Source organism: Hyla sarda, chromosome 8 (genome assembly GCF_029499605.1).
Source record: "Hyla sarda isolate aHylSar1 chromosome 8, aHylSar1.hap1, whole genome shotgun sequence".
NCBI classification, from domain to species: domain Eukaryota; kingdom Metazoa; phylum Chordata; class Amphibia; order Anura; family Hylidae; genus Hyla; species Hyla sarda.
Window position 1 is genome coordinate 223,431,149 of NC_079196.1, and position 26,639 is coordinate 223,457,787.

A 26,639-nucleotide genomic window follows, 5' to 3' on the forward strand; every position below is an offset into this window, starting at 1 on the left:
GGCTCTGGTGACAACGGCACCTTAGACTCAGCTTCCTGGCCCGCGTCATCTGCCACACAGGCCCAGCGGATCTACTACCTCCAGAGTGTCCTGCCACCTGCCGTGAGTCTTTACACCATTTCTGTACATTAAAATGTACATACATTTGCATACAAGAAACAGCTATGATCTATACAGTGACAAACAAAAGGGTCAAATACTTATTTCACTGGGAAAAATGCGAATCAATTTATAACTTTTTTTTAAATGTGTTTTATAAAGTGCACCATAGTGGGGTTACAGTACAGAGTGGGCCATTTATATGGATACACCTTAATAAAATGGGGGTGGTTGGTGATAATAACTTCCTGTTTGTGGCACATTAGTATATGTGAGGGGGGAAACTTTTCAAGATGGGTGGTGACCATGGTGGCCATTTTGAATCCAGCTTTTGTTTTTTCAATAGGAAGAGGGTCATGTGACGCATCACACTTATTGGGAATTTCACAAGAAAAACAATGATGTGCTTGGTTTTAACGTAACTTTATTCCTTCATGAGTTATTTACAAGTTTCTGACCACTTATAAAATGTGTTGAATGTGCTGCCCATTGTGTTGGATTGTCAATGCAACCCTCTTCTCCCACTCTTCACACACTGATAGCAACACAATGTGGGTATAGAAGAATAGTATTGGGGTGTAGAATACATTCTGACCAAAAACCTCACAGGAAGGAGTCCAACTGCTGGCACCCACACTCATCCAATGCTTAAAGGGGTGCAGTCACCCAGCTAGAGCCATGGTCTCTTCTTTGTTTACCAGGTACAGATCTTTATTATTACAGCTCACAGCAGCTCGGTCAAAACCAGGGACAGCCTGAAAAAAAAAGCAAAGAGAAACAATGGTACCAATCAAATAATAATGTCACTAAAGTGCAGACTGATGGACCCCGGCATTATAATCATTCCTCTTCGCAGACTGACGGACCCCGGCATTATAATCATTCCTCTTCGCAGACTGATGGACCCCGGCATTATAATCATTCCTCTTCGCAGACTGATGGACCCCGGCATTATAATCATTCCTCTTCGCAGACTGATGGACCCCGGCATTATAATCATTCCTCTTCGCAGACTGATGGACCCCGGCATTATAATCATTCCTCTTCGCAGACTGACGGACCCCGGCATTATAATCATTCCTCTTCCCCACGTCTTAGTATTCGGAGGGGTCCAGTGCTCCTCTCTATCGGATGCTCCAGGCAGGGATGCTCCACCCTACAGATAAATTCCGACCCTTGGTCCTTCTCAGCGTCCGGAGTAAAATGTAGAACTGCAGTACAGCCAAGGGTCTTGCTTTTCTTCTTGTGCGGTTCAATATTTGTAGCCATCTCATTGGATTCCTGCACTACAGACACAATGCCATTTTCCTTTTTCAACCAAGACACAGTCAATGCATCTGGAAAATATTCGGTGATGGAGCACATCATCATGGTGCGGAGATCATGTTCCAACCTGAGGACAAATATCTCATCTACATCCGGGATCCAGGGCAGATCTGTGAGAAAAATTATCCAAAATCAATTCTTATTTTATGTGGTATGGTCCGTGCTGTAATGTCGACATATAGAACATTTCTCTGTGATTTAGGTTTTCTTTTACTAACTGGAGAAGTGAATAGTGATGAGCGGCAGGAGCCATATTCGAATTTGCCATATTTCGCGAATATATATGGACGAATATTCGTCCTATATTCGCATATTCAATATATTCACGGTTATTTTCACTTTCACTTTGAATTGCAAATATTTGCGCTCAACACTAGAAAGAAGTATAAGGATAGATGGATGGAGGGTTAAAAATTATAGATATGAGATAGATAGATAGATAGATAGATAGATAGATAGATAGATAGATAAATATCAGAAAGATAGATATGAGATAGATAGATAGATATGAGATGTATAGATAGATATCAGAAAGATAGATATGAGGTAGATAGATGATAGATAAATGTGAGATAGATATGAGATAGATAGATAGATAGATAGATAGATATTAGATAGATAGATATGAGATAGATAGATATGAGATAGATTTGAGATAGATAGATATGAGATAGATAGATATGAGATAGAGAGATAGATAGATATGAGATAGATAAATAGATATGAGATAGATAGATAAATAGATGAGATAGAAAGATAGTTAGATAGATAGATAGATAGATATGAGATAGATATGAGATAGATATGAGATAGATAGATAAATAGATATGAGATAGATAGATAGATAAATAGATATGAGATAGATAGATAGATAAATAGATATGAGATAGATAGATAAATAGATATGAGATAGATAGATAGATAAATAGATATGAGATACATAGATAGATAGATATGAGATAGATAGATAGATATTGTCAAATTCAAAGTCAAACCCAAGCTCTAGAATTTTGACACCAACAATGACACACCATATGGCTTCACAAAACCTGGAGCAATTGATGCACATTTCCTTACATATGGCTCGAGGTGGACGGAGCAGAACAGTAGGGTTCCCAGTGATAGCTCCAGCTGTATTTTTGCCCCCTCTCTTCCCGTCATCAGAACATTCCCTCCATTTCCACATCAATCCCCAACCAGCTCATCCCTCGTATATTGTAGGAATTGAGCAGAATATTATGTGTGTAGTTCGGTGCCTTATCAGTTCTCACCTCTTGCAGACAAGGTCCTGGTCTCAGGTCCATCCATAGACTCGTGCTCCCAGGTTACATACAGTTTATATTCAGGATTTGAAAAGTTCAGTCCCCCAACAGAACATTCGCTGGTAACATCAAACAATAAATCTTCACGTTCAGTGAACGTTTCTGTGTGCCGCGTCCATAGCTTCACCCCCTTGATGAATTCCTTCTCCCCCCGATGCCATTTCACCTTTATGTCTTTAGGGTAAAAACTCTTAAGATGCAGGGAAAACTGAACCAACTTTTCCTCAACCAGCGACTTCCTTATGGGCTCCGGATGGGGTTTTGCTGCAGAGATTTAAAAGAATATAAGATAATTATAAAATGACCATCTTGTCTTTACCGAATTATCTGTTACTACAGAAAGAGGAGATACGCTATTCATTATAAACAGGTTGTTACTGTGGGTTCGCGCTTAGGCCGGTTCTGTATTGTTCAATAAATGGGACAGTTTACCTTGGTGTTTTGTGATTGGCTGGGTAAGAAGTCAGTCCTACGTGGACCAAATGTGAATAAGTTATTTTATGCGACATGGTTTAACCATTTCTATAGTGACTGATAGGACTAGAGTTAACTAATTCCTCCACAAACAAATACAGGCTAATATTTGCCATTAGGGCTTATGCCTAGGGCAGCAGTGTTAAGGGGAAAGGGGGCACTTAATGGGGTTCTCTGCCCCTAGACATCTTATACCCTATGCAAAGGGTAGAGGATAAGATGTCTGATCGGGGGCACTCAGCCTATCGCCCGCCACCGCGATGTTCTGCCTCGGCCCATAATAGGCTGAGTGTCGTGTGACGCTTCGTTCACATCCGGAAGTATGTAGAAGATGGACCGGAGGACCGATCGGCTGTAGTGGTGCTCCGCGGGAACCCAGGAAGGTGAGAGATGGTTCATTTGCATTTATTTTGCCGCCTGGGCAGGACGGAGCAGGAATACTCTGCACTAGAGTACTCCTTTAAGAATGTAGAGGGCAAGTCTAGGAGAATGATCATATAGTAATAGAGAAAGCACAGGATAGGTCTGGGAGAAGGATCATAGAGTAATGGAGCATGTAGATGATAGGTCTAGGAGGATGATCATATAGTAATGGAGCATGTAGATGATAGGTCTAGGAGGAGGATCATATAGTAATGGAGCATGTAGATGATAGGTCTAGGAGGAGGATCATATAGTAATGGAGCATGTAGATGATAGGTCTAGGAAGAGGATCATAGAGTAATGGAGCATGTAGATGATAGGTCTAGGAGGAGGATCATATAGTAATGGAGCATGTAGATGATAGGTCTAGGAGGAGGATCATATAGTAATGGAGCATGTAGATGATAGGTCTACGAGGAGGATCATAGAGTAATGGAGCATGTAGATGACAGGTCTAGGAGGAGGATCATATAGTAATGGAGCATGTAGATGACAGGTCTAGGAGGAGGATCATATAGTAATGGAGCATGTAGATGATAGGTCTAGGAGGATGATCATATAGTAATGGAGCATGTAGATGATAGGTCTAGGAGGATGATCATATAGTAATGGAGCATGTAGATGATAGCTCTAGGAGGAGGATCATATAGTAATGGAGCATGTAGATGATAGGTCTAGGAGGATGATCATATAGTAATGGAGGAGGGAGGAGGATCCTATAGTAATGGAGCATGTAGATGATAGGTCTAGGAGGAGGATCATATAGTAATGGAGCATGTAGATGATAGGTCTAGGAGGAGGATCATATAGTAATGGAGCATGTAGATGATAGGTCTAGGAGGAGGATCATATAGTAATGGAGCATGTAGATGATAGGTCTAGGAGGATGATCATATAGTAATGGAGGAGGGAGGAGAATCATATCATAATGGAGCATGTAGATGATAGGTCTAGGAGGAGGATCATATAGTAATGGAGCATGTAGATGATAGGTCTGGGAGAAGGATCATATAGCAATGGAGCATGTAGATGATAGGTCTGGGAGAAGGATCATATAGTAATGGAGCATGTAGATGATAGGTCTAGGAGGAGGATCATATAGTAATGGAGCATGTAGATGATAGGTCTAGGAGGAGGATCATAGAGTAATGGAGCATGTAGATGACAGGTCTAGGATGAGGATCATAGAGTAATGCAGCATGTAGATGATAGGTCTAGGAGGAGGATCATATAGTGATGGAGCATGTAGATGATAGGTCTAGGAGGATGATCATATAGTAATGGAGCATGTAGATGATAGGTCTAGGAGGAGGATCATATAGTAATGGAGCATGTAGATGATAGGTCTAGGAGGAGGATCATAGAGTAATGGAGCATGTAGATGACAGGTCTAGGATGAGGATCATATAGTAATGGAGAATGTAGATGATAGGTCTAGGAGGAGGATCATAGAGTAATGGAGCATGTAGATGATAGGTCTAGGATGAGGATCATATAGTAATGGAGCATGTAGATGATAGGTCTAGGATGAGGATCATATAGTAATGGAGCATGTAGATGACAGGTCTAGGAGGAGGATCATATAGTAATGGAGCATGTAGATGATAGGTCTAGGAGGATGATCATATAGTAATGGAGCATGTAGATGATAGGTCTAGGATGAGGATCATATAGTAATGGAGCATGTAGATGATAGGTCTAGGAGGAGGATCATATAGTAATGGAGCATGTAGATGATAGGTCTAGGAGGAGGATCATAGAGTAATGGAGCATGTAGATGATAGGTCTAGGAGGAGGATCATATAGTAATGGAGCATGTAGATGATAGGTCTAGGAGGAGGATCATAGAGTAATGGAGCATGTAGATGATAGGTCTAGGAGGAGGATCATAGAGTAATGGAGCATGTAGATGATAGGTCTAGGAGGAGGATCATAGAGTAATGGAGCATGTAGATGATAGGTCTAGGAGGAGGATCATATAGTAATGGAGCATGTAGATGATAGGTCTAGGAGGAGGATCATATAGTAATGGAGCATGTAGATGATAGGTCTAGGAGGAGGATCATATAGTAATGGAGCATGTAGATGATAGGTCTAGGAGGATGATCATATAGTAATGGAGGAGGGAGGAGGATCCTATAGTAATGGAGCATGTAGATGATAGGTCTAGGAGGAGGATCATATAGTAATGGAGCATGTAGATGATAGGTCTAGGAGGAGGATCATATAGTAATGGAGCATGTAGATGACAGGTCTAGGAGGAGGATCATATAGTAATGGAGCATGTAGATGATAGGTCTAGGAGGAGGATCATAGAGTAATGGAGCATGTAGATGATAGGTCTAGGATGAGGATCATATAGTAATGGAGCATGTAGATGATAGGTCTAGGAGGAGGATTATGGAGTAAAGGAGAATGTAGAGGATAGATCTACAAGGAGGACCATGGGGTAATGGAGGAGGCAGAGGACAGGTCTAGGAGGAGAAGCACAGGGTAATGGAGTGAGGCGTTTGCCAACTAGTAGATCAATAGTGACTTTCAGTTAATCCAGATTCAGTGTGTGTGGGGGGGGGGGGGGGTTGGAATCCAGATTGCAGCTGGTTAAAAAGTGAGTTGGATGAGGTGGGGAAAAACAGATGAAGGTAGACATATTTATATCTCATCGATCCTCACCCAGCATTCGGATCCCTCCTGTGCTTCTCTTCATTGCCTTTTCCAGAGATGGATGTTCCACTTGACAAACGTATTCTGCCCCCTGGTGGTTGCTCAGTGTGGGGGTGATCATTATCCTTGCTGTACAGCTGTAGGTGTGATCTGGATTTTTATTTGATCTGATTTTCGGAATAGAAACATCGTCAGATTCTTCATATATCTCAAGATTCTGTTTAGTTTTCCTGAACCACTTTACAGTGAGGGCGTCTGGGTAATATCCTGATATGTCACATTGTAGGACGCCGGGGGTGTCATGATATAAACATGGTGGTGTCTGTATGTCCTCCGCTACTGGTCTCCAAAGGAAATCTGCCAGAGAGAGACAATACATGAGGATGGAGAATCTGTAGATCCCACCAAACAGCACCATTAAAGGGGTACTCCGCTGCTCAGCATTTGGAACAAACTGTTCCCAACGCTGGAGCCGGCCACAGGAACTCGTGACGTCATAGCCCCACCCCTCTCATGATGTCACACCCCACCCCCTCAATGAAAGTCTATGGGAGGGGGCGTGACATCCGTCACGCACCCTCCCATAGACTTGCATTGAGGGGGTGGGGTGTGACCTCATAAGGGGCGGGGCTATGACTTCACGATCTCCCGACGCTGGCTCCAGTGTTCGGAACTGTTTGTCCCAAATGCTGAGCAGCGGAGTACCCCTTTAACTTCAGCTTCATGAATCTTCCTGTGAGGAAAGGAAATGGGAATTACTTGGTTAATTGTTTCCTACAGATCTAGTGGATTTCTTCTCACCTTCATCTGCGATAGAGAATTTGTGCTGCCCCTTGGTATTTGTATATTCATGTTCCCAGGTGACATATACTGTGGATTCTGGATATCTGAGGGAATCCTGTGAAATCCTGACTTCACTACACACTGAGAAGGATCTCTGATCAGGACTTTCTCTGTAGACGTCTTGGGATGATAAAACTTCTTCTGGTTTCTCTCTTCCACACTTCCACTCAATATGGAGATATCCAGGATAAAAGGTCTCTAGTGTTATGGAGCCAATCATCTCTCCGGTGTCGTTCAGGCGTAGCCTCATTGGCGTGGCTGAAAAACAAAGAATATCATAATGTATTTATTCATTTATATATTGTTACGCCGAGCGCTCCGGGTCCCCGCTCCTCCCCGAAGCGCTCGCAGCGTTCTCTTATTCGCTGCGCCCCGGTCAGACCTGCTGACCGGGTGCGCTGCGATATTGCTCCCAGCCGGGATGCGATTCGCGATGCGGGACGCGCCCGCTCGCGATGCGCATCTCGGCTCCCGTACCTGACCCGTTCCCCGTCTGTGTTGTACCGGCGCGCGCGGCCCCGCCCCTTAGGGCGCGCGCCCGCCGGGTCTCTACGATTTAAAGGGCCACTGCGCCACTGATTGGCGCAGCAGGCCTAATCAGTATCTTCACCTGTGCACTCCCTACTTTAACGCACAGAACCCCTGCTCATGAGCATGGAACTGCCTCTCGAAAAAATTGAACTTTTTGTTTTGCCCAAATGCTCCTCTGAAGTCCTCCTCGGTCTGCCATGGCTCCAACGCCACTCTTCTACCCTTGTCTGGACCACCGGGGAGATCAAGAGCTGGGGTGCTTCTTGCCACAGAAAATGCCTCACGTCTGCTCCCAGTCCCGTCAGTCTAACCTCAGTGTCTCCTCCTTTACCTGGTCTCCCCAAGGCCTATCTGGACTATGCTGTGTCTCCTCCTCATAGCCCCCGTCCTGTTAACACTCTGCCCCGTGCCAAGCTTCACCCTCTTCCCTCCCTCCCCACTCCCACGCCTTCTTGTTTGCCCGCTGTTGATGAGGTTTCCCGGGGCTTCGCCACCGTCTGGAAAAAGACTCAAAAATCCCTCATACTAGCCTCATCCTGGGTGAAGAAGCATGCTGAAAAAAAAAGAACTCCTCCTGTTTTTGTGTGGCTCTCCGCCAAGTATATCCGCTTCCGTGTCCCCAGTTTTAATCTGGGACCACGTTATCTTGGACCCTTTGAAGTTAAGTGCCCAGAGGAGAGATCTTGGGAACCTGAGGACAACATCCTGGACAAAAGTCTTAACCTCAGGTTCTCAGGCTCCAAGAAGAGGGGGAGACCCAAGGGGGGGGGGGGGTACTGTTATGCCGAGCGCTCCGGGTCCCGCTCCTCCCCGAAGCGCTCGCAGCGTTCTCTTATTCGCAGCGCGTTCTCTTATCCGCAGCGCGATATTGCTCCCAGCCGGGATGCGATTCGCGATGCGGGACGCGCCCGCTCGCGATGCGCATCTCGGCTCCCGTACCTGACCCGTTCCCCGTCTGTGTTGTCCCGGCGCGCGCGGCCCTGCTCCTTAGGGCGCACGCGCGCCGGGTCTCTGCGATTTAAAGGGCCACTGCGCCACTGATTGGCGCAGCAGGCCTAATCAGTATCCTCACCTGTGCACTCCCTACTTATACCTCACTTCCCCTGCACTCCCTCGCCGGATCTTGTTGCCATTGTGCCAGTGAAAGCGTTTCCTTGTGTGTTCCTAGCCTGTGTTCCAGACCTCCTGCCGTTGCCCCTGACTACGATCCTTGCTGCCTGCCCTGACCTTCTGCTACGTCCGACCTTGCTCTTGCCTTATCCCTTGTACCATGCCTATCTCAGCAGTCAGAGAGGTTGAGCCATTGCCAGTGGATACGACCTGGTTGCTACCGCCGCTGCAAGACCATCCCGCTTTGCGGCGGGCTCTGGTGAATACCAGTAGCAACTTAGAACCGGTCCACCGACACGGTCCACGCCAATCCCTCTCTGACACAGAGGATCCACCTCCAGCCTGCCGAATCGTGACATATATATATATATTTTTTTACCTATTTACCATCTAAATACACAACGGTTCTGCATTGCCAAAAAATAACTGCACTGCCCTGTAACTCTTCCGCGGAGAGTTTTCAACACTTAAAGGGGTATTCCAGGATTTTTTTTATCTGACTATGCTACAGGGGCTGTAAAGTTAGTGTAGTCCATAATATAGTGTCTGTACCTGTATGTGACGGTTTTCTCACAATTCTTATGTGATTTTCCCCCCAATATTTATTATTAACAGCATACAAAATGACTGTTTTCTAAGATTTTTCCCAGGTTGCAATGCGGCCGAGACCTAACATCACTAGTCAGCTGATGACAGGGAGCCTGTCTGCTTCAATGGGTGGAGCAATCGCTTGGTGGGAGAGAGATCAATCTGCAACTAATGCAACAGCTAGAGACACCCTGATTGAAAACTACAGGTCTTTTGAATGGATGCAGCTCATTTATGTTTCAATGGGTTGGCTGGCTGATGTGTGGGAGGGAGGAAAATGGAATTATGGGATTTGTAGGCAAAGAAGAAAACTCAAACAGGAAATACCAGTTCACAAAAAACTAGCCACAGTGTTATGGTAATCTCATAGCATAGCCATTTAGCCCCAAGACAAGCGCAGATCCTTCCTAAGCATGTCCATTACTGTCTGCCAGGTACGTACTAAAATCACCTTATGGTGGAGAACCCCTTTAACATGAGTAAAATTCTGTCTTAGGCTGGGTTCACTTATATTTGGCAATCCGGCTTAGTAAACCCAGACTAAAATTGGCTGCAACTGATGCCACAATTGATGGCAAATTGGCATTAATTGTCAAGGATCCGGTGTCCATTATTTCTGTGGGCCAGATTACAGAATACTGCATTCTTAAAGGGGTTGTCCCACCTCAGGAAGTTGCTTTTTCCAGCCACCTCCTCCTGTTTGCAAAGGCTGGAGGTGGTCGAAAAATCCAAAAGCAGTCGAAGCAGGGAAGTTAAGCAATTTGCGCAATTCCCATTGACTTTAATGGGATTAGCACAAATGGCATTGCTACATAAACAGTGTAGCTGCCGGGGCTAAGCCATTTGCGCAATTCCCATTAAAGTCAATGGGAGTTACGCAAATTGGCTGATCTTGGCTTTTTCGACCTTCTACAGCCACTGCAAACAGGCTGGAAGTTCCAGAAAAAGCATTTTGTCAAGGTGGGCCAACCCTTTTAATGTTTTTTTCCTTAGGATTTTAGTTTTTCTAGGATATATACTTTGAGCATTTACCAGCTATTCTTATTTGATATCTAACAGAGCTATTAGTTTGCACAGATGACAAGATGTCTCTCCTGCCTTTCCATTTCTATATTTTACAGTAAATAGTGATTTAAAGGGGTACTCCGGCCCCAATACATCTTATCCCCTATCCAATGGATAGGGGATAAGATGTCAGATCGCGGGGGTCCCGCCACTGAGGACCCCCGCAATCTAGCTTGCAGCCCCCACCTGTAAGCACTGCCGGAAGCGCTGTAGGCTCTCAGTCTTATGCCTCCCGACCACAGGGACGGAGTATCCTGATGTCATGACTCCGCCCCCTTGTGATGTCACGCCCCACCCCTCAATGCAAGTCTATGGGAGGGGGCGTGACGACCCCTCCCATAGACTTGCATTGAGGGGACGTGACAAGAATCAGTTCAGATCCACAGCCATCCTCTTAAAGGGGTACTCCATTGGAAACCTTTTTTTTTTTTTTTTTTTTTTTTTTTAATCAACTGGTGCCAGAAATTTAAACAGATTTGTAAATTACTTCTATTAAAAAAAATCTTAATCCTTCCAGTATTTATTAGCTGCTGAATACTACAGTTGAAATTCTTTTCTTTTTTGGAACACAGAGCTCTCTGCTGACATCACGAGCACAGTGCTCTCTGCTGACATCTCTGTCCATTTTAGGAGCTGTCCAGAGCAGCATAGGTTTTCTATGTGGATTTTCTCTTACTCTGGACAGTTCCTAAAATGGACAGAGGTGTCAGCAGAGAGCACTGTGGTCATGATGTCAGCAGAGAGCTCTGTGTTCCAAAAATGAAAGAATTTCCTCTGTAGTATTCAGCAGCTAATAAGTACTGGAAGGATTAAGATTTTTTTTAATAGAAGTAATCCTTACAAATCTGTTTAACTTTCTGGCACCAGTTGATTAAAAAAAAAAATAAAAAAAAAAAATAAATAAAAAAACAGTTTTCCACCGGAGTACCCCTTTAAACTAGAAATAATGTGAGATCACTATTACATTACAGGCTTCTGTAGAACCAAGTGCTGGGATGGAGCAGGGAAAAGAGGAAACCTTGTCCTTTTTCATTCTTACCTTTAGGGACTAAACATCTCGATTCCTCCAATTCATTCAGCCTTACAAATCGGTCCACTGCACAAAAATATAGAAATAGGTTATTTATAATGGACGACTGAGGGGTCACATGGTATACAGTTAAAGTGATGTTCGGGCTGTATTTTTTGTATACTCTCACTGTTTCCTTTTGGTAGTTTTATGCTATAGTTTATAACCTTGTTACCTTTTTTCAAGTCTTCCTGGAGTTCCTCTGCTACTTTCTTCTCATTGATCTTGTCTAGAACTGCCAGGGCCACCTCAACCCCGTAGACATCCTTGTAGTATTCCCTGATCAGATCGGCAACGTCGCCCCAATCCTTGTCCTCCAGTTTGCCCCTCGGGATCCTCCTATAATCTCCTTTGACCTCAATTTCATGTAACTGCTTTCGGAACTTCTTGAACCCCATCTTCTCCAGATTCTCTAGAGCGTAGACCAGAGCGTCTCTCACCGTCAGCCCCATCTCTCCCTATAAGAGACCTTCACAAATCACTGAACTTCCATTAAAGTGTTCCCATTATTTAAAATGAAACTTTGGCATGTCACAAGTTTCGATCGGTCAGGGATCCCCTATGGATCAGGACAATGAGCAGGGAGAATAACATAGTAGAGCACTTCCCTTTCTGGCTCATAGAGATCTTTGTCTCAGTACTCTATTTCATTTTTATTTCATTTTACTATTGCGTCCAGGCTGCCCAATAAAAGCTTTAATTCACCTTCCTCGTAGCGTCCAGTATCAGAAGCCCAGTCTGTGGCCGGTGACACTGCTTGAGATTAGTGTTTACTGCCAGGAAACTGACAGTGACAGTCGGCCAATCACTGACTGAGGAAGATTCGCAGGGACCCGACCACAGACATTACCAGAGACCCGACCACAGACATTACCAGAGACCCGACCACAGACATTACCAGAGACCCCACCACAGACATTACCAGAGACCCGACCACAGACATTACCAGAGACCCGACCACAGACATCACCAGAGACCCGACCACAGACATTACCAGAGACCCGACCGCAGACATTACCAGAGACCCCACCACAGACATTACCAGAGACCAGACCACAGACATCACCAGAGACCCGACCACAGACATCACCAGAGACCCGACCACAGACATTACCAGAGACCCCACCACAGACATTACCAGAGACCCGACCACAGACATTACCAGAGACCCGACCACAGACATTACCAGAGACCCGACCACAGACATTACCAGAGACCCGACCACAGACATTACCAGAGACCCCACCACAGACATTACCAGAGACCCCACCGCAGACATTACCAGAGACCCCGACCACAGACATTACCAGAGACCCGACCGCAGACATTACCAGAGACCCGACCGCAGACATTACCAGAGACCCGACCGCAGACATTACCAGAGACCCGACCACAGACATTACCAGAGACCCGACCACAGACATTACCAGAGACCCGACCACAGACATTACCAGAGACCCGACCACAGACATTACCAGAGACCCGACCACACACATTACCAGAGACCCGACCACAGACATTACCAGAGACCCGACCTACAGACATTACCAGAGACCCGACCTACAGACATTACCAGAGACCCGACCACAGACATTACCAGAGACCCGACCACAGACATTACCAGAGACCCGACCCCAGACATTACCAGACACCCGACCACAGACATTACCAGAGACCCCACCACAGACATTACCAGAGACCCGACCACAGACATTACCAGAGACCCGACCACAGACATTACCAGAGACCCGACCACAGACATTACCAGAGACCCGACCCCAGACATTACCAGACACCCGACCACAGACATTACCAGAGACCCGACCACAGACATTACCAGAGACCCGACCTACAGACATTACCAGAGACCCGACCACAGACATTACCAGAGACCCGACCCCAGACATTACCAGACACCCGACCACAGACATTACCAGAGACCCCACCACAGACATTACCAGAGACCCGACCACAGACATTACCAGAGACCCCACCACAGACATTACCAGAGACCCGACCACAGACATTACCAGAGACCCGACCTACAGACATTACCAGAGACCCGACCACAGACATTACCAGAGACCCGACCCCAGACATTACCAGACACCCGACCACAGACATTACCAGAGACCCCACCACAGACATTACCAGAGACCCGACCACAGACATTACCAGAGACCCGACCTACAGACATTACCAGAGACCCGACCACAGACATTACCAGAGACCCGACCCCAGACATTACCAGACACCCGACCACAGACATTACCAGAGACCCCACCACAGACATTACCAGAGACCCGACCACAGACATTACCAGAGACCCGACCACAGACATTACCAGAGACCCGACCACAGACATTACCAGACACCCGACCACAGACATTACCAGAGACCCGACCACAGACATTACCAGAGACCCGACCTACAGACATTACCAGACACCCGACCACAGACATTACCAGAGACCCGACCACAGACATTACCAGAGACCCGACCACAGACATTACCAGAGACCCGACCGCAGACATTACCAGAGACCCGACCACAGACATTACCAGAGACCCGACCACAGACATTACCAGAGACCCGACCACAGACAGAGCTCGCTGGTACAGGAGGCTACTTAGGAGCAAGGAAGGTGAGGTAAAGCTTATATTGTTTCATTGGAAAGCCTGGACACAATTGTGAAATAAAACATTTCACTGGACAACCCCTTTAAAATAAATATATATATATGTTATTATTATTATTTTTTTAAATGACATAAATTCTTTAAAGTGTTTAAACTTTAGACTGAAAAACATTTAGTAAACATAATGACACAAGAATAGAATACAATGCATGAAGTCTGCAAGTATTCCTTCCTCATATGCTTTAGTCCTGGTCCTTCACTATGTGATATTTAATGTCTACACAATACACAGACACACAATACACAGACACACAAATACACAATACACAGACACACAAATACACAGACACACAATACACAGATACACAAATACACAATACACAGACACACAAATACACAATACACGGACACACAAATACACAATACACAGACACACAAATACACAGACACACAATACACAGACACACAAATACACAATACACAGACACACAAATACACAATACACGGACACACAAATACACAATACACAGACACACAATACACAGATACACAAATACACAATACACAGATACACAAATACACAATACACAGATACACAATACACTGATACACAAATACACAATACACAGATACACAAATACACAATACACAGACACACAAATACACAATACACAGATACACAAATACACAGACACACAATACACAGATACACAAATACACAATACACAGACACACAAATACACAATACACGGACACACAAATACACAGATACACAGATACACAAATACACAATACAGATACACAATACACAGATACACAATACACAGACACACAATACACAGATACACAAATACACAATACACAGACACACAATACACAGATACACAAATACACAATACACAGACACACAATACACAGACACACAGATACACAAATACACAATACACAGACACACAATACACAGATACACAATACACAATACACAGACACACAGATACACAAATACACAATACACAGACACACAATACACAGATACACAAATACACAATACACAGACACACAATACACAGACACACAGATACACAAATACACAATACACAGACACACAATACACAGATACACAAATACACAATACACAGACACACAATACACAGACACACAAAAACACAGACACACAGATACACAAATACACAGACACACAATACACAGACACACAAAAACACAGACACACAGATACACAAATACACAATACACAGACACACCATTTCTGGATTTCTGCATAATGGTACCTGATCTGGTTTCTAGGAAAATTTCATTCTCTGCAAACTACAGATTCTTTAGATTATTTGATTATGACATTTTTAATTAAAATGTATTTGTAAACAAATAATCTTTTTACCTCATGACAATTAAGGACAGGACTAGTTCTTTACATTGGTTGCTGCTTATAGACCGGGCGACCAGGAGTTAAATATTTACTATGTTCAGTGTAGATAAGCAGCTGGGCCCAGAATCCTCCACCCTCTAGAGGCCAAACCCTTACACTTCATCTCTCAGAGTTTTGTTAATTTTAGGTTTAACTGTTTCCTGTCTATAGAAGTCAGAGACAATGTGAAAGATTCTACAACTCTCTAGATATAGAGAGTTTAAGGACTTGTCGTAGGAGCTGACACTCTTTTTTTTTTTTTTTTTTTTTTTTCAAATTTTTTTTTATTTTCATTTTTTTGCAGCATAATAGACTACAGAGCCATAAGTATATACAATCTTAAATAATAGTACAATATCAATATGTAGCGAAACATTGTTATTCGCGGAAAAAGATAAAAAGAGAAAGAAAAAATTAAGCAAGGGTATTTAGGTACTACGATATCCACTGGCCAGAAGAAAAAAAAAAAAAAAAAAAAAAAAAAAAATTGAAAATTTCCCTCTTATGCAACAACTAAATTATATTTAATATCTTATAATCCATTTATTCCAAATCGCACTGAATTTGTCTGCTAGACCTCTCTTTAAGTAAATTGCTTTCTCCCAAGCGACCACCTGCTCCATCTTTTTAAGAAATTGTTTTATAGTGGGAGGAGATGAATCTTTCCACAGTTGTGCTATTAATTTCCTAGCATTATACAGAAGTCTCCCAATAGCCAGCTTTGTATGAGATGGAGTATCTAAATTATCTAGGTACCCTAGTATACAAGTTTTAAGGTCCCGAGGCAAGTCAATATCCCATACAGCATCTATATGGCCAATAATTTCTTCCCAGTACCGCCTGATATCTAAGCAGCTCCAAAACATATGTATAATGTCCGCGGAGTCTTGGAGACACCGAGGGCATTTTGAATCTTTAATGTAACCTATTTTATGAAGAAGGGCCGGGGTTCTATATGCTCTGTACACAATGTATAATTGAGATAGTCTCGCCCCTTCTCCCAAGGCCTGACTGGGAATATTATTCAGTACTGTTTTCCATTGTTCGTTACTGATATCCGCATCCCTCTGCCATTTCATAAAGGCTGGTATCGAGTGCGCCGGCCTACCACTCGCGATAAGAAATTTATATATTTTCGAAATAAAACCCTTCTGTTTCTTCTCTTTTAATATTACATCTAGTACTAAGTCTTTTTTTACAATTAAAGGGAAACATTTTTGTTGCGCACTGGCCGCATGGCGCAGCTGTAAATATTGAAAAAATGCGTTAGCGGGAACATTGAAATCCTCCTGGAATTCTTTGAAAGAACGGAGATTGCCAGCTTTAAACAGATCAATTAGCCGTACTACCCCTAGTCTCTTCCAGTTGTCAAAACCTTGTAATTTTTTAATTTCTAAAAGCTGTGGATTATCCCATAAGAGAGTATACTCATTAACTCTCCCCAACCCTCTCATATCTTTTACTTTGTTCCAGACTCTATGTATTAAGTTAAAGGTTGGGAGAGCTGAGTTTTTACTTTTCTTAAATTCATCTGCTTCTAGGGCTGTTATTAAATGATTACGTGTCAAAGTGCTTGTTATCATAATTATGCTAGGATTAACAGACTCCGTATTATCCCATCCCCTAAGGTGTTGACATTGTGCTGCCAGGAAGTATATCCAAGGGTTAGACAAAGCCAATCCGCCCTCCTGTTTTAAACGATAAAGATGTTCTAATTTTAATTTGGGCTTACGCCCATTCCAAATCAACTCACGAAATTGAATATTAATTCGCTGAAAGAGGCTGAGATTTATCCAAACAGGAGAGTTATGTAAAAAATAAAGGAGTTGTGGCATAACTGTCATCTTAATAAGGTTCACCCTGCCAACTGGGGAGAGATTTAATTTCCGCCAAGCAGCACATTTCATCTTACAGCGATTGAGCAGGGGTACTAAATTTAACTTTTCATAGTCATGTACAGAGGATGATATTTCTATACCGAGATATTTAATTTGGGTCGCACATTCTAGACTTACTTTCTCGTCCACCTTTATATGAGATACCCATCTATCCAAAGGCATCAAGTAGGATTTATCCCAATTTATACTAATACCGGAAAATTTACTAAAACAAGTAAATATTTCTATCGCCTTTTTAAGAGAACGGCCCATATCATTCAGATATAATAGAGTGTCGTCTGCATATAAAGAGATTTTATTTACATAGTTACCATACTGAAACCCTTTTATCTCGGGCGTAGCTCGAATAAATTCTGCGAGAGGCTCCATTACAATAGCGAACAATAACGGGGAAAGAGGACAGCCCTGTCTCGTTCCACGTTGCAATGGAAAGCTGCGCGAAGTCTGTCCATTTACCCTAATACGTGCTAATGGGTTTTTATACAGCAACCTTATCCAAGTTATAAACTTTGGTCCAAAGCCCATAGCCTCCAGAGTCGCCCAGAGGCAGGGCCATTCCACAGAGTCGAACGCTTTCTGCGCGTCCAACGCAAATATGGCCCTGTCTTCAGGGGAGTCCGAAGGAACTTGTAAACTTAAAAAAAGGCGTCTAATATTTATAGAAGTAGATCTAGTTGGGATAAAGCCTGTCTGATCGGAGTGTATAAGTTTTGCAATGATTTTGTTTAGTCTTAATGCCAAAACCTTAGCTAAAATCTTTACATCACTTGTCAGCAAGGAGATAGGTCTGTAAGATGCGGGATCCACAGAGTCTTTACCTTTTTTCAAAATAACTACGATAATTGCTTCTCGCATTGATGCAGGGAGGAGACCTGCATCCATGGAGTGTTTAAAGAGATCTAAGAGTTTTGGCAGCAAGACATCCCCATATTTCTTATATAATTCAACGGGAAAGCCGTCAATACCAGGTGCCTTATTATTTGCTAATATATTGACTGCGTATTCTAATTCTCCTAGCGTAATCTCCGCCTCCAGAAATTCACGATCTTCCCCTGTGAGTTGTGAGAGGTTGATTTGTTTAAAGAATTCCCTCATGTCTCTAGAGGGGTATTCACTTCTTGACTGATATAACCGTGAGTAAAACTCCACAAACACATTTAAAATTCCCATATTTTCCTTCCAATCCCTACCATCTTTATCTACTATTAAAGATATATATGGCAGGGGTTCTTGTGCTTTAACCACAGTAGCTAGTATATGCCCAGCCGCTTCACCTTCTGCGTACTTTATTTGTAATTTCATCATTCTCCTATTATTCGCTGCTTCCAGCAAATGAATTCTTAATTCCGTTTGGGCTTTAAGCATTACTTCCCCCGCTTGCCTAGAAGGATCTGCCGAGAACCTGGACTCTGCTAAGCGAACCAAGTCATGTAAAGTGTCTGTTTTTGAGGAAATTATACGCCTATAATTGACAATAGACTTTAGCAGAATCCCACGAAGATAAGCCTTCATTGCATCCCATATAATTTGGGCGGATGCAGTATTATTATTCAATCTGAAATATTCTGAAATCTCCATTTTTATATACTGAGTGTCTTCTAAAATAGACAGCCAATATGCATTAAGCTTCCACATAGGTCTCACCGGGCTCTCATTTTGTACTATGATTTTTACCTTCAAGGGGGAATGGTCTGACAGGGTCCTCGGTGCATAAGAAATATCATTGATATATGGGAGAATCAGAAAATTTCCCAAGGCAAGATCAATCCTTGACAATGAGAGATAGGTAGCTGAACAGCATGAATATTGTCTGGCTACTGGATATCTTATGCGCCACAGGTCCGTCAGACCGGCCTCTGTAACCAGGTTACCAAACGGGGTAATCTTAGAATTAGCTACATTTTGAGTGGCAGAGTATCTATCTAAAGATAGGTCTATGACATTGTTAAAATCCCCGATCACCAATAATAATGCCTCGACATGTAATAGCATAATAGAAAAAATTTTCCGCATGATGTTTGATGAATATGGTGGAGGTATATATATATTCAGGATTAAGAATTCCTTTTCATAAATATTACACACAATACCTACATATCGGCCCTGATTGTCCACATATTGTTTAATAAGTGAAAAAGGGAGCCTACGGTGGATAAAAACACTCACCCCTCTAGAGAGATTAGTGTAGGTTGAATGATATGCCGCCTTAATCCAGGCTTTCTCAACAATGTGTAGACGATCTAGGGTTAGATGTGTTTCTTGAAGGCAGAACACTGATGCCTGAGAAGTAGATAGAAAATGAAAAACGGCTTCCCTTTTGTCATTGTCTAACAGACCTCGAGTGTTCCAACTAATTAAAGAGAATGACATAGCTGAGAGGTTTTAGTAGTACTGATAAAAGAGTAAGTATAGCATAAGAGGGGGTGAAAAACGAGATAGGAAAAAAAAAAAAAAAAAAAAAAAAAAAAAATTAAGTAAATGTTTATCCGTACATAGGCCATAATGTGGTACCTTGAAATAAATTTTATTAACACAACCCAAACACCCTTTGTCATAACTATATTCTCCAAAATTGGAGACCGGGAGGTATCTATTCCTATACCTGACCCTCTAAAGACACCCGTAAGAGGACACTGCCTCCATCCCCAAACCCACAATCCAAACCCTAATAACTACCCAAAGCAACTATTGCTGAGGGAGAAATTTATGTCACTCAGCACCAGTATTACGTACTACACAGACAGTGTAAACAGGCCATCTAAGTCTTAGAATGATAATGCTTAATACGGTCCTCATTATTGTCAAGCCAATTAGTTGCTGTCTCTGCACTGTCAAAAAAGAGTATAGTATCCATAGCCTTCACCCGCAGCCGTGCCGGATATAACAAGGCGTATACAAGCCTCATTTGATGAAGTCTTTTTTTAACCTCCCTAAATTTGAATCTGCTTTTCTGGACCTCCATTGAATAGTCAGAGAACAGCAAAATGCGCGTTCCATTAAATTCCAGGACCTTTGAATCCCTCGCCTTGCGAGTTATAGTCTCCTTGTCTTTGAAATGAAGAAAGCGGGCTATAATGGGGCGGGGTGGTCGGCCTGGAGATAGCATTCTAGACGGTACCCTATGGGCCCGTTCTATAGCGGGGTTTAATATTAAGGATTCCTGACCAAATTTCTCTCTGATCCATTTTTCAATAAATTCCACAACATTTTGGCCCTCGACCTTTTCCGGAAATCCAACAAACCGAACATTATTCCGCCTGGAGCGATTCTCCAAATCATCTAACTTTGACTGTATAACAGATATCTCTGTAGCGTTCTGGGTAATTTGTTTACTGTGACCCCCCACTTCATCTTCTATCCTTGATATTCTTTCCTCTGCCTCTGTGACCCTGGAAGAGATTTTTTGAACTTCATTTCTCAGTATAGATATATCCTGTTGTATATGACCCATCTGTGTAGAGAGGCCAGTTATGGCCGAAAAAATGTCTCTTAAAGTAGGTTCCTTCTCATGTTTATTTGGCTGGCCATAATCCTTATTAGTGCATAGTGGTATACCCAGGACAGCGTCTGCATTTCCTGCATTAGCCATAGATGTATATACTGGTTCAGGAGAGTTAATATCATGCGGCCCTTGTTGCAAATGAATCACCTCCCTCTGGGGAGTATTATTTGATCTGGACGGGACCTGTAATTCCCTTAATGATAAAGAAGGTACACTGCTTTCAGTCACAAAGTCCTCCATATATTCCTCGGTACCCCCCAGCGAAGTCTCAGCGACCACCGCCTCCTGTATTGCCAGTGCCTTTGCCAAAGCTTTAGCGCGCCTTTTAGCTGCAGCTGCTGCCATAGGTAAAGAGTTATCCTCCCCCTGCTTGTAGCCCCAAGTCCCCTCAAGCACTTCAGACCACAGATAGGAGTATTGCAATATATATATTTTCACTCCAGGTTTACTTAGGGCATATATCCACTCACCCCGGCAGGAGCTGTGTGTTTCAGATTCAGTGTTGCTTGTCCAGCACTTCCACTTGTCCCCAGCACCTTCACTTGTCTTTAGTAGCTTGATGCAGCACAGGGATCTTCCTCCAGTCTAATTTACAGAGGGGTGACTGCCCCTCTTCTCTGTTTCCACTTGAGTTGGTGATCCCCGTGCGCCAGACCACCACAGGGGAGGGGGGGGGGGGGGACGGGGAGAGGGATGGCGTGCGCAGCTTCAGCGTGTACCCTTCGGCGCTTCCGATCCCGCCGACTCTCCCGCCCCACGCCACACCAAGCCGATGCGCGTCAGCCAATCAGAGCGGGACTCTCCTCCTCAAGCCGTGCCCGCCAACGCCGTCAGCGCCGGAGCTCCTAGCCGAGATCAGGCAAGACCACTGGGGGTAAAGTATTCCTCGGAAATCATATTCAGGAGACTATAGGCTATAGGCTATGGTAGGGATCCCGCTGAGGGCACCGGGCTACGGGGTCCAGGGGCTCAGTGAAACATGAATGTGCTGAGGCTGTGGGTCGGCGGGTCAGCGAGGCAGCTTCAGCCTCCTACGTCATCCTCGGCCAAGCTCCTCCCGAGCTGACACTCTAATATAATACACAGTTCCTAGTCTCCTACATAGAGTTAATAATTACATCTAGGCTTTTACAGACATACTTAAGTGATATATACACCTAACGTGATACAGAGAATATACATTGTAGTTCCTTACCTTGTTCTGTAGATCAGTTTCCCCTTCACAGACTTCACCTCTTAGAAAGTTAAACAATATTCATCCCACCCATCTGGGAGGCGGCGGTGACGTCACAGCAGCTGGAGCCATAGAATATATAGTACAGCCTATTATTGTGATACGCCTGGTGGGCTTCTCACTCATATACCGCACTGTGGAGGTCGGCCATTACTAACTGTGTTCTATAATCAGAGTCTTTCATACGAGTCTGTTCTCATCTGGCAGATTCCGTACAGATATTTCGGCAACTCTTCCATTTATTTAATAAAAATCCATGCACTTGCTGCAAAGTTGAGGCTTATTGACATATGCATTGTGGCTAGAGATGAGCGAACTTACAGTAAATTTGATTCGTCACAAACTTCTCGGCTCGGCAGTTGATGACTTATCCTGCGTAAATTAGTTCAGCCTTCAGGTGCTCTCGTGGGCTGGAAAAGGTGGATACATTCCTAGGAAAGAGTCTCCTAGAACTGTATCCACCTTTTCCAGCCCACCGGAGCACCTGAAAGCAGAACTAATTTATGCAGGAAAAGTCATCAACTGCCGAGCCGAGAAGTTCGTGACAAATCGAATTTACTGTAAGTTCGTTCATCTCTAATTGTGGTGTTGGTACATGACAGAGATCGCAATAATAATAATTTCTTTAATGATATAGTTATTATAATCTACAGCACTGTTCAGAGCTCGTCATCAAATTCAACTCTCAGTTTGTTTTTGGAGGCGGATGAAATGCCCGATTCATTGTACAACAGATATTAAAGGAGTAGTCCAGTGGTGGCTCAGTGGGGAACAACTTATCCCCTATCCTAAGGATAGGGGATAAGTTTGAGATCGCGGGGGGTCAGACCGCTGGGGCCCCCCGCGATGTCCTGTACGGAGCCCCGACAGCCCGCGGGAAGGGGGCGTGTCGACCACCGCACGAAGCGGCGGCCGACACGCCCCCTCAATACAACTCTATGGCAGAGCCGGAGCGCTGCCTTCGGCAATCTCCGGCTCTGCCATAGAGATGTATTGAGGGGGCGTGTCGGCCGCCGCTTCGTGCGGGGGTCGACACCCACTATCTGGCCGGAGAGCCTGGCCCCCGTACAGAGAGAATGCGGGGGGCCCCAGCGGTCGGACCCCCCGCGATCTCAAACTTATCCCCTATCCTTAGGATAGGGGATAAGTTTTTCCCCACTGGACTACCCCTTTAACCCAGGTTCCTCCGACCGTACTGCCACTTACTGTTGATCGATCTGCAGTGAATCTATCCAGCCACAGCTTGATATTAGGGAAAAGGAAAGAAGCGCTCCATAGAACAGTATTGTTTGGACCCAAAGCGTGAGTTTAGTATATAAATTAGCTGCTCACCCTGGGTGGTTGTGTAGGCACATACACGATAATGGAAAAGGTATATGAGGTAGGTCGTCCGCTGCCCTCCGGAGCATATACGGCAATTGGATATTTGGCTTCAAGAGAACCCGGCTCACGGCGCTGATCGACCAGACAGGTGGATAGACTAAAACAGGTTTATTGACCAGAATGCAACGCGTTTCGCTGCGCATGCACAGCGAAACGCGTTGCATTCTGGTCAATAAACCTGTTTTAGTCTATCCACCTGTCTGGTCGATCAGCGTTGTGAGCCGGGTTCTCTTGAAGCCAAATATCCAACAGCTTCCCATTAGCAGACAGGAACATGCAGAAGTGATGGGTGGGGGGGAGCCTTTTTTATGGCTGGGCTGGGGCCCACAATGTTAGGGAAGCCCATCCACCTAAAGAGTACAGGAAGCATTATACTGGGGGCTCAGCTGGACATCTCCCCCTCTACAGTCTACTGGAGATTCCTGCTGCGTTTAAGCTTAGAGGAGGAGGAGTAGTGGAAGACTTATGGGATGGCAGCCTAAAGAAGCCAAACAGCAGGTCATAAATAAGAAGCTGTGCCTGCATGCTGCCTGTGCCGTGAGTCTTGTGCCCCCTCCTCTAAACTGTGTTCTTTTGCCAGCAGCTAGGGATTCAGAATTTTCAGCCCCACCATTACCGCCGCCTTAAGGCAGCTGCCTAAGCTGCCTTATAGTAAAGCCGGCCTTGGTTAAAGCTTTTTTAGCCCTTTCCCCTTACATAGCCACTGGTGTATTTGATTATTATAGTTGCAATATTTTCTGTTACTCACTTCAACACGGGCGTGACAAGGGGGGGGGGGGGGGCATCAACAGCACCGGGTAATGCCAACCCTTGCAATGCCACTGCCATGACAGCAGGCTCATCTTTATCCTGCAGTCAAAAGTGGGTAATTTTATCCAAATTCAAGGGTCTCTGTGTCTGGGGACCATAATGTTAAGTGTTAAAAAAAATTTCCCTTCTTGTGCAATAAATGGAACAGCATTTGAATTATTATCAAATTTTGGTAAATTCATCAAATCTCTATTTCAGTAGGATTATTCAAATCATTAAATTTCAAAATCAAAGAACAAAGCAGTTCCAGCTCACCCAGGAGTAAACGTCCGAAGCATGGACTCCAATGCTAGGCATCATAACAATAGTAAGAAGAAGGAGAGGAATCTAGCTATGAAGATGCATAAAATCGTGAATTTATTTCCAAACGGAAACACACATGAACAGCACAGATGACGCGTTTTAAGCACAGGTACGCTCTTAGTCGTACACTAATGAAACGGATACACGGGTTTATATAGGGAGGGCAATTCACCTGGGTCATGACACATGAGCCAGAAGAATTTTAACCCCTTACACATGGAGTATTAACAATAAAATCATCAAAGTTTATTCAAATTAGTAATATAAAATAGTAGTAACTATAATGATAAAAAGTGAGGCGGTATAATAACGGCACAAATTCCAATAGTTTAGACAGAAAATTTAAACTTCAATTTTAAATTTAAACTCAACTAAAAATGCAAAATTACATCTTGGCATCTGTTCAGACCAGACGAAATCCGTGTGGCTAGATTAAAGGGGTATTCCGGGCAAAAACATTTTATCGCCTATCCAAAGGATAGGGGATAAGATGTCTGATCGCGGGGGGCCTGCTGCTGAGACCCCCCGCGATCTCCCTGCAGCACCCTCATTCTATGGTGCTGAATCTCCAGTCCCGGAAACCTCCGGGTTTCCGGGACTGGGGACGTGACGTCACGCCACGCCCCCTCCATTCATGTCTATGGGAGGGGGCGTGACGGCCGTCACACCCCCTCCCATAGACATGAATGGAGGTCATGTTTATCAGCACAATGTTTTGACACCGCAGAGACACTTTTGGATGCAAAATAGGGAATGTCAGACAAATGTTTTCGTGCCCTAATTTTTAAGTAGTTTGTGCTGCAGCCCACATATTGAACTCGGCAGGTGGTGCATGAAACCAAATAAACCACAAATGTGTTGCAGTTTATGTATTGTTTTATAGCATAAGATTTATCTGTCACATAAGATGTAAATGTTTTAGTGACATGCATCACACTGCAGCGATTGTGTCCGCACCTATATGATCCCTTATATGTAAGCCACGATGAAATGGTAGGGTGAGATGTCTGAAATAAATTGGGGTATACTAATTGTCTTCTTGGCAACGCACCTGTACCTGGACTTGGAGACACAGGAGAAAAGAGGATCAGATAGTATCATAGGCATATACAGTAACACCACATCAATTCTACGTATTATTTATCTCTACTCTGTCGTGCGGTAATAACTCAATTATGAATTATGGTCATAAAAATATTAATTCTGAATTTTTTTCCGAAAATGATAAAAAATATCAAAAGTATGACCTGGTAAAAGTATGACCTGGGGTAGTCCAGTGGTGAAAAACTTATCCCCTATCCTAAGGATAGGGTATAAGTTTGAGATCGCGGGGGGTCCGACCGCTGGGGCCCCCTGCGATCTCTCTGTATGGGGGCCAGGCTCTCCGGCCAGATAGCGGGTGTCGACCTCCGCACGAAGCGGCGGCCGACACGCCCCCTCAATACATCTCTATGGCAGAGCCGGAGATTGCCGAAGGCAGCGCTTCGGCTCTGCCATAGAGTTGTATTGAGGGGGCGTGTCGGCCGCCGCTTCGTGCGGAGGTCGACACGCCCCCTTCCCGCGGGCTGTCGGGGCTCCGTACAGGAGATCGCGGGGAGCCCCAGCGGTCGGACCCCCCGCGATCTGCAACTTATCCCCTATGCTTAGGATAGGGGATAAGTTGTTCAGCACTGGGTTCACCACTGGACTACTCCTTTAAGGATATAGTTTTGCAATATACAATACACAGGTATTATAAAAGTATGCAGATTTATTGGTTATAAGATTAGAAACATAAATGAGTAACAAACACAATGATATATGCAAATGAATATCAATTAGATATATTAGTAAACATTACAAGTTTGTTAATTGACTACATACAGTAGAACAATACATGCGAATATTAAGTAACTTGTTACAATGAAACAAAAGATACTAGGTTAGGAATA

General features: G+C 44.0%; 1 protein-coding gene across 2 annotated transcripts; it reads right to left on the minus strand.

Annotated features, from left to right (window-relative positions):
• Positions 1–422: 422 nt before the first annotated feature.
• On the minus strand, positions 423–22,277 carry LOC130284741 (uncharacterized). Of its 2 annotated transcripts, none has more exons than XM_056535438.1 (7): positions 22,174–22,277; positions 11,690–11,972; positions 11,485–11,541; positions 7,110–7,409; positions 6,318–6,665; positions 2,697–3,011; positions 423–854 (listed from the first exon to the last, which is right to left on the minus strand). In XM_056535438.1, exons 2-7 carry the CDS (start codon positions 11,964–11,966, stop codon positions 838–840), a joined length of 1,314 nt encoding a protein of 437 aa, XP_056391413.1. In that variant the 5' UTR covers positions 11,967–11,972; positions 22,174–22,277; the 3' UTR covers positions 423–837. The 2 variants fall into 2 exon arrangements, with proteins under 2 accessions (XP_056391413.1, XP_056391411.1); XM_056535436.1 differs by having other exon boundaries at positions 423–1,535.
• Positions 22,278–26,639: the final 4,362 nt, after the last annotated feature.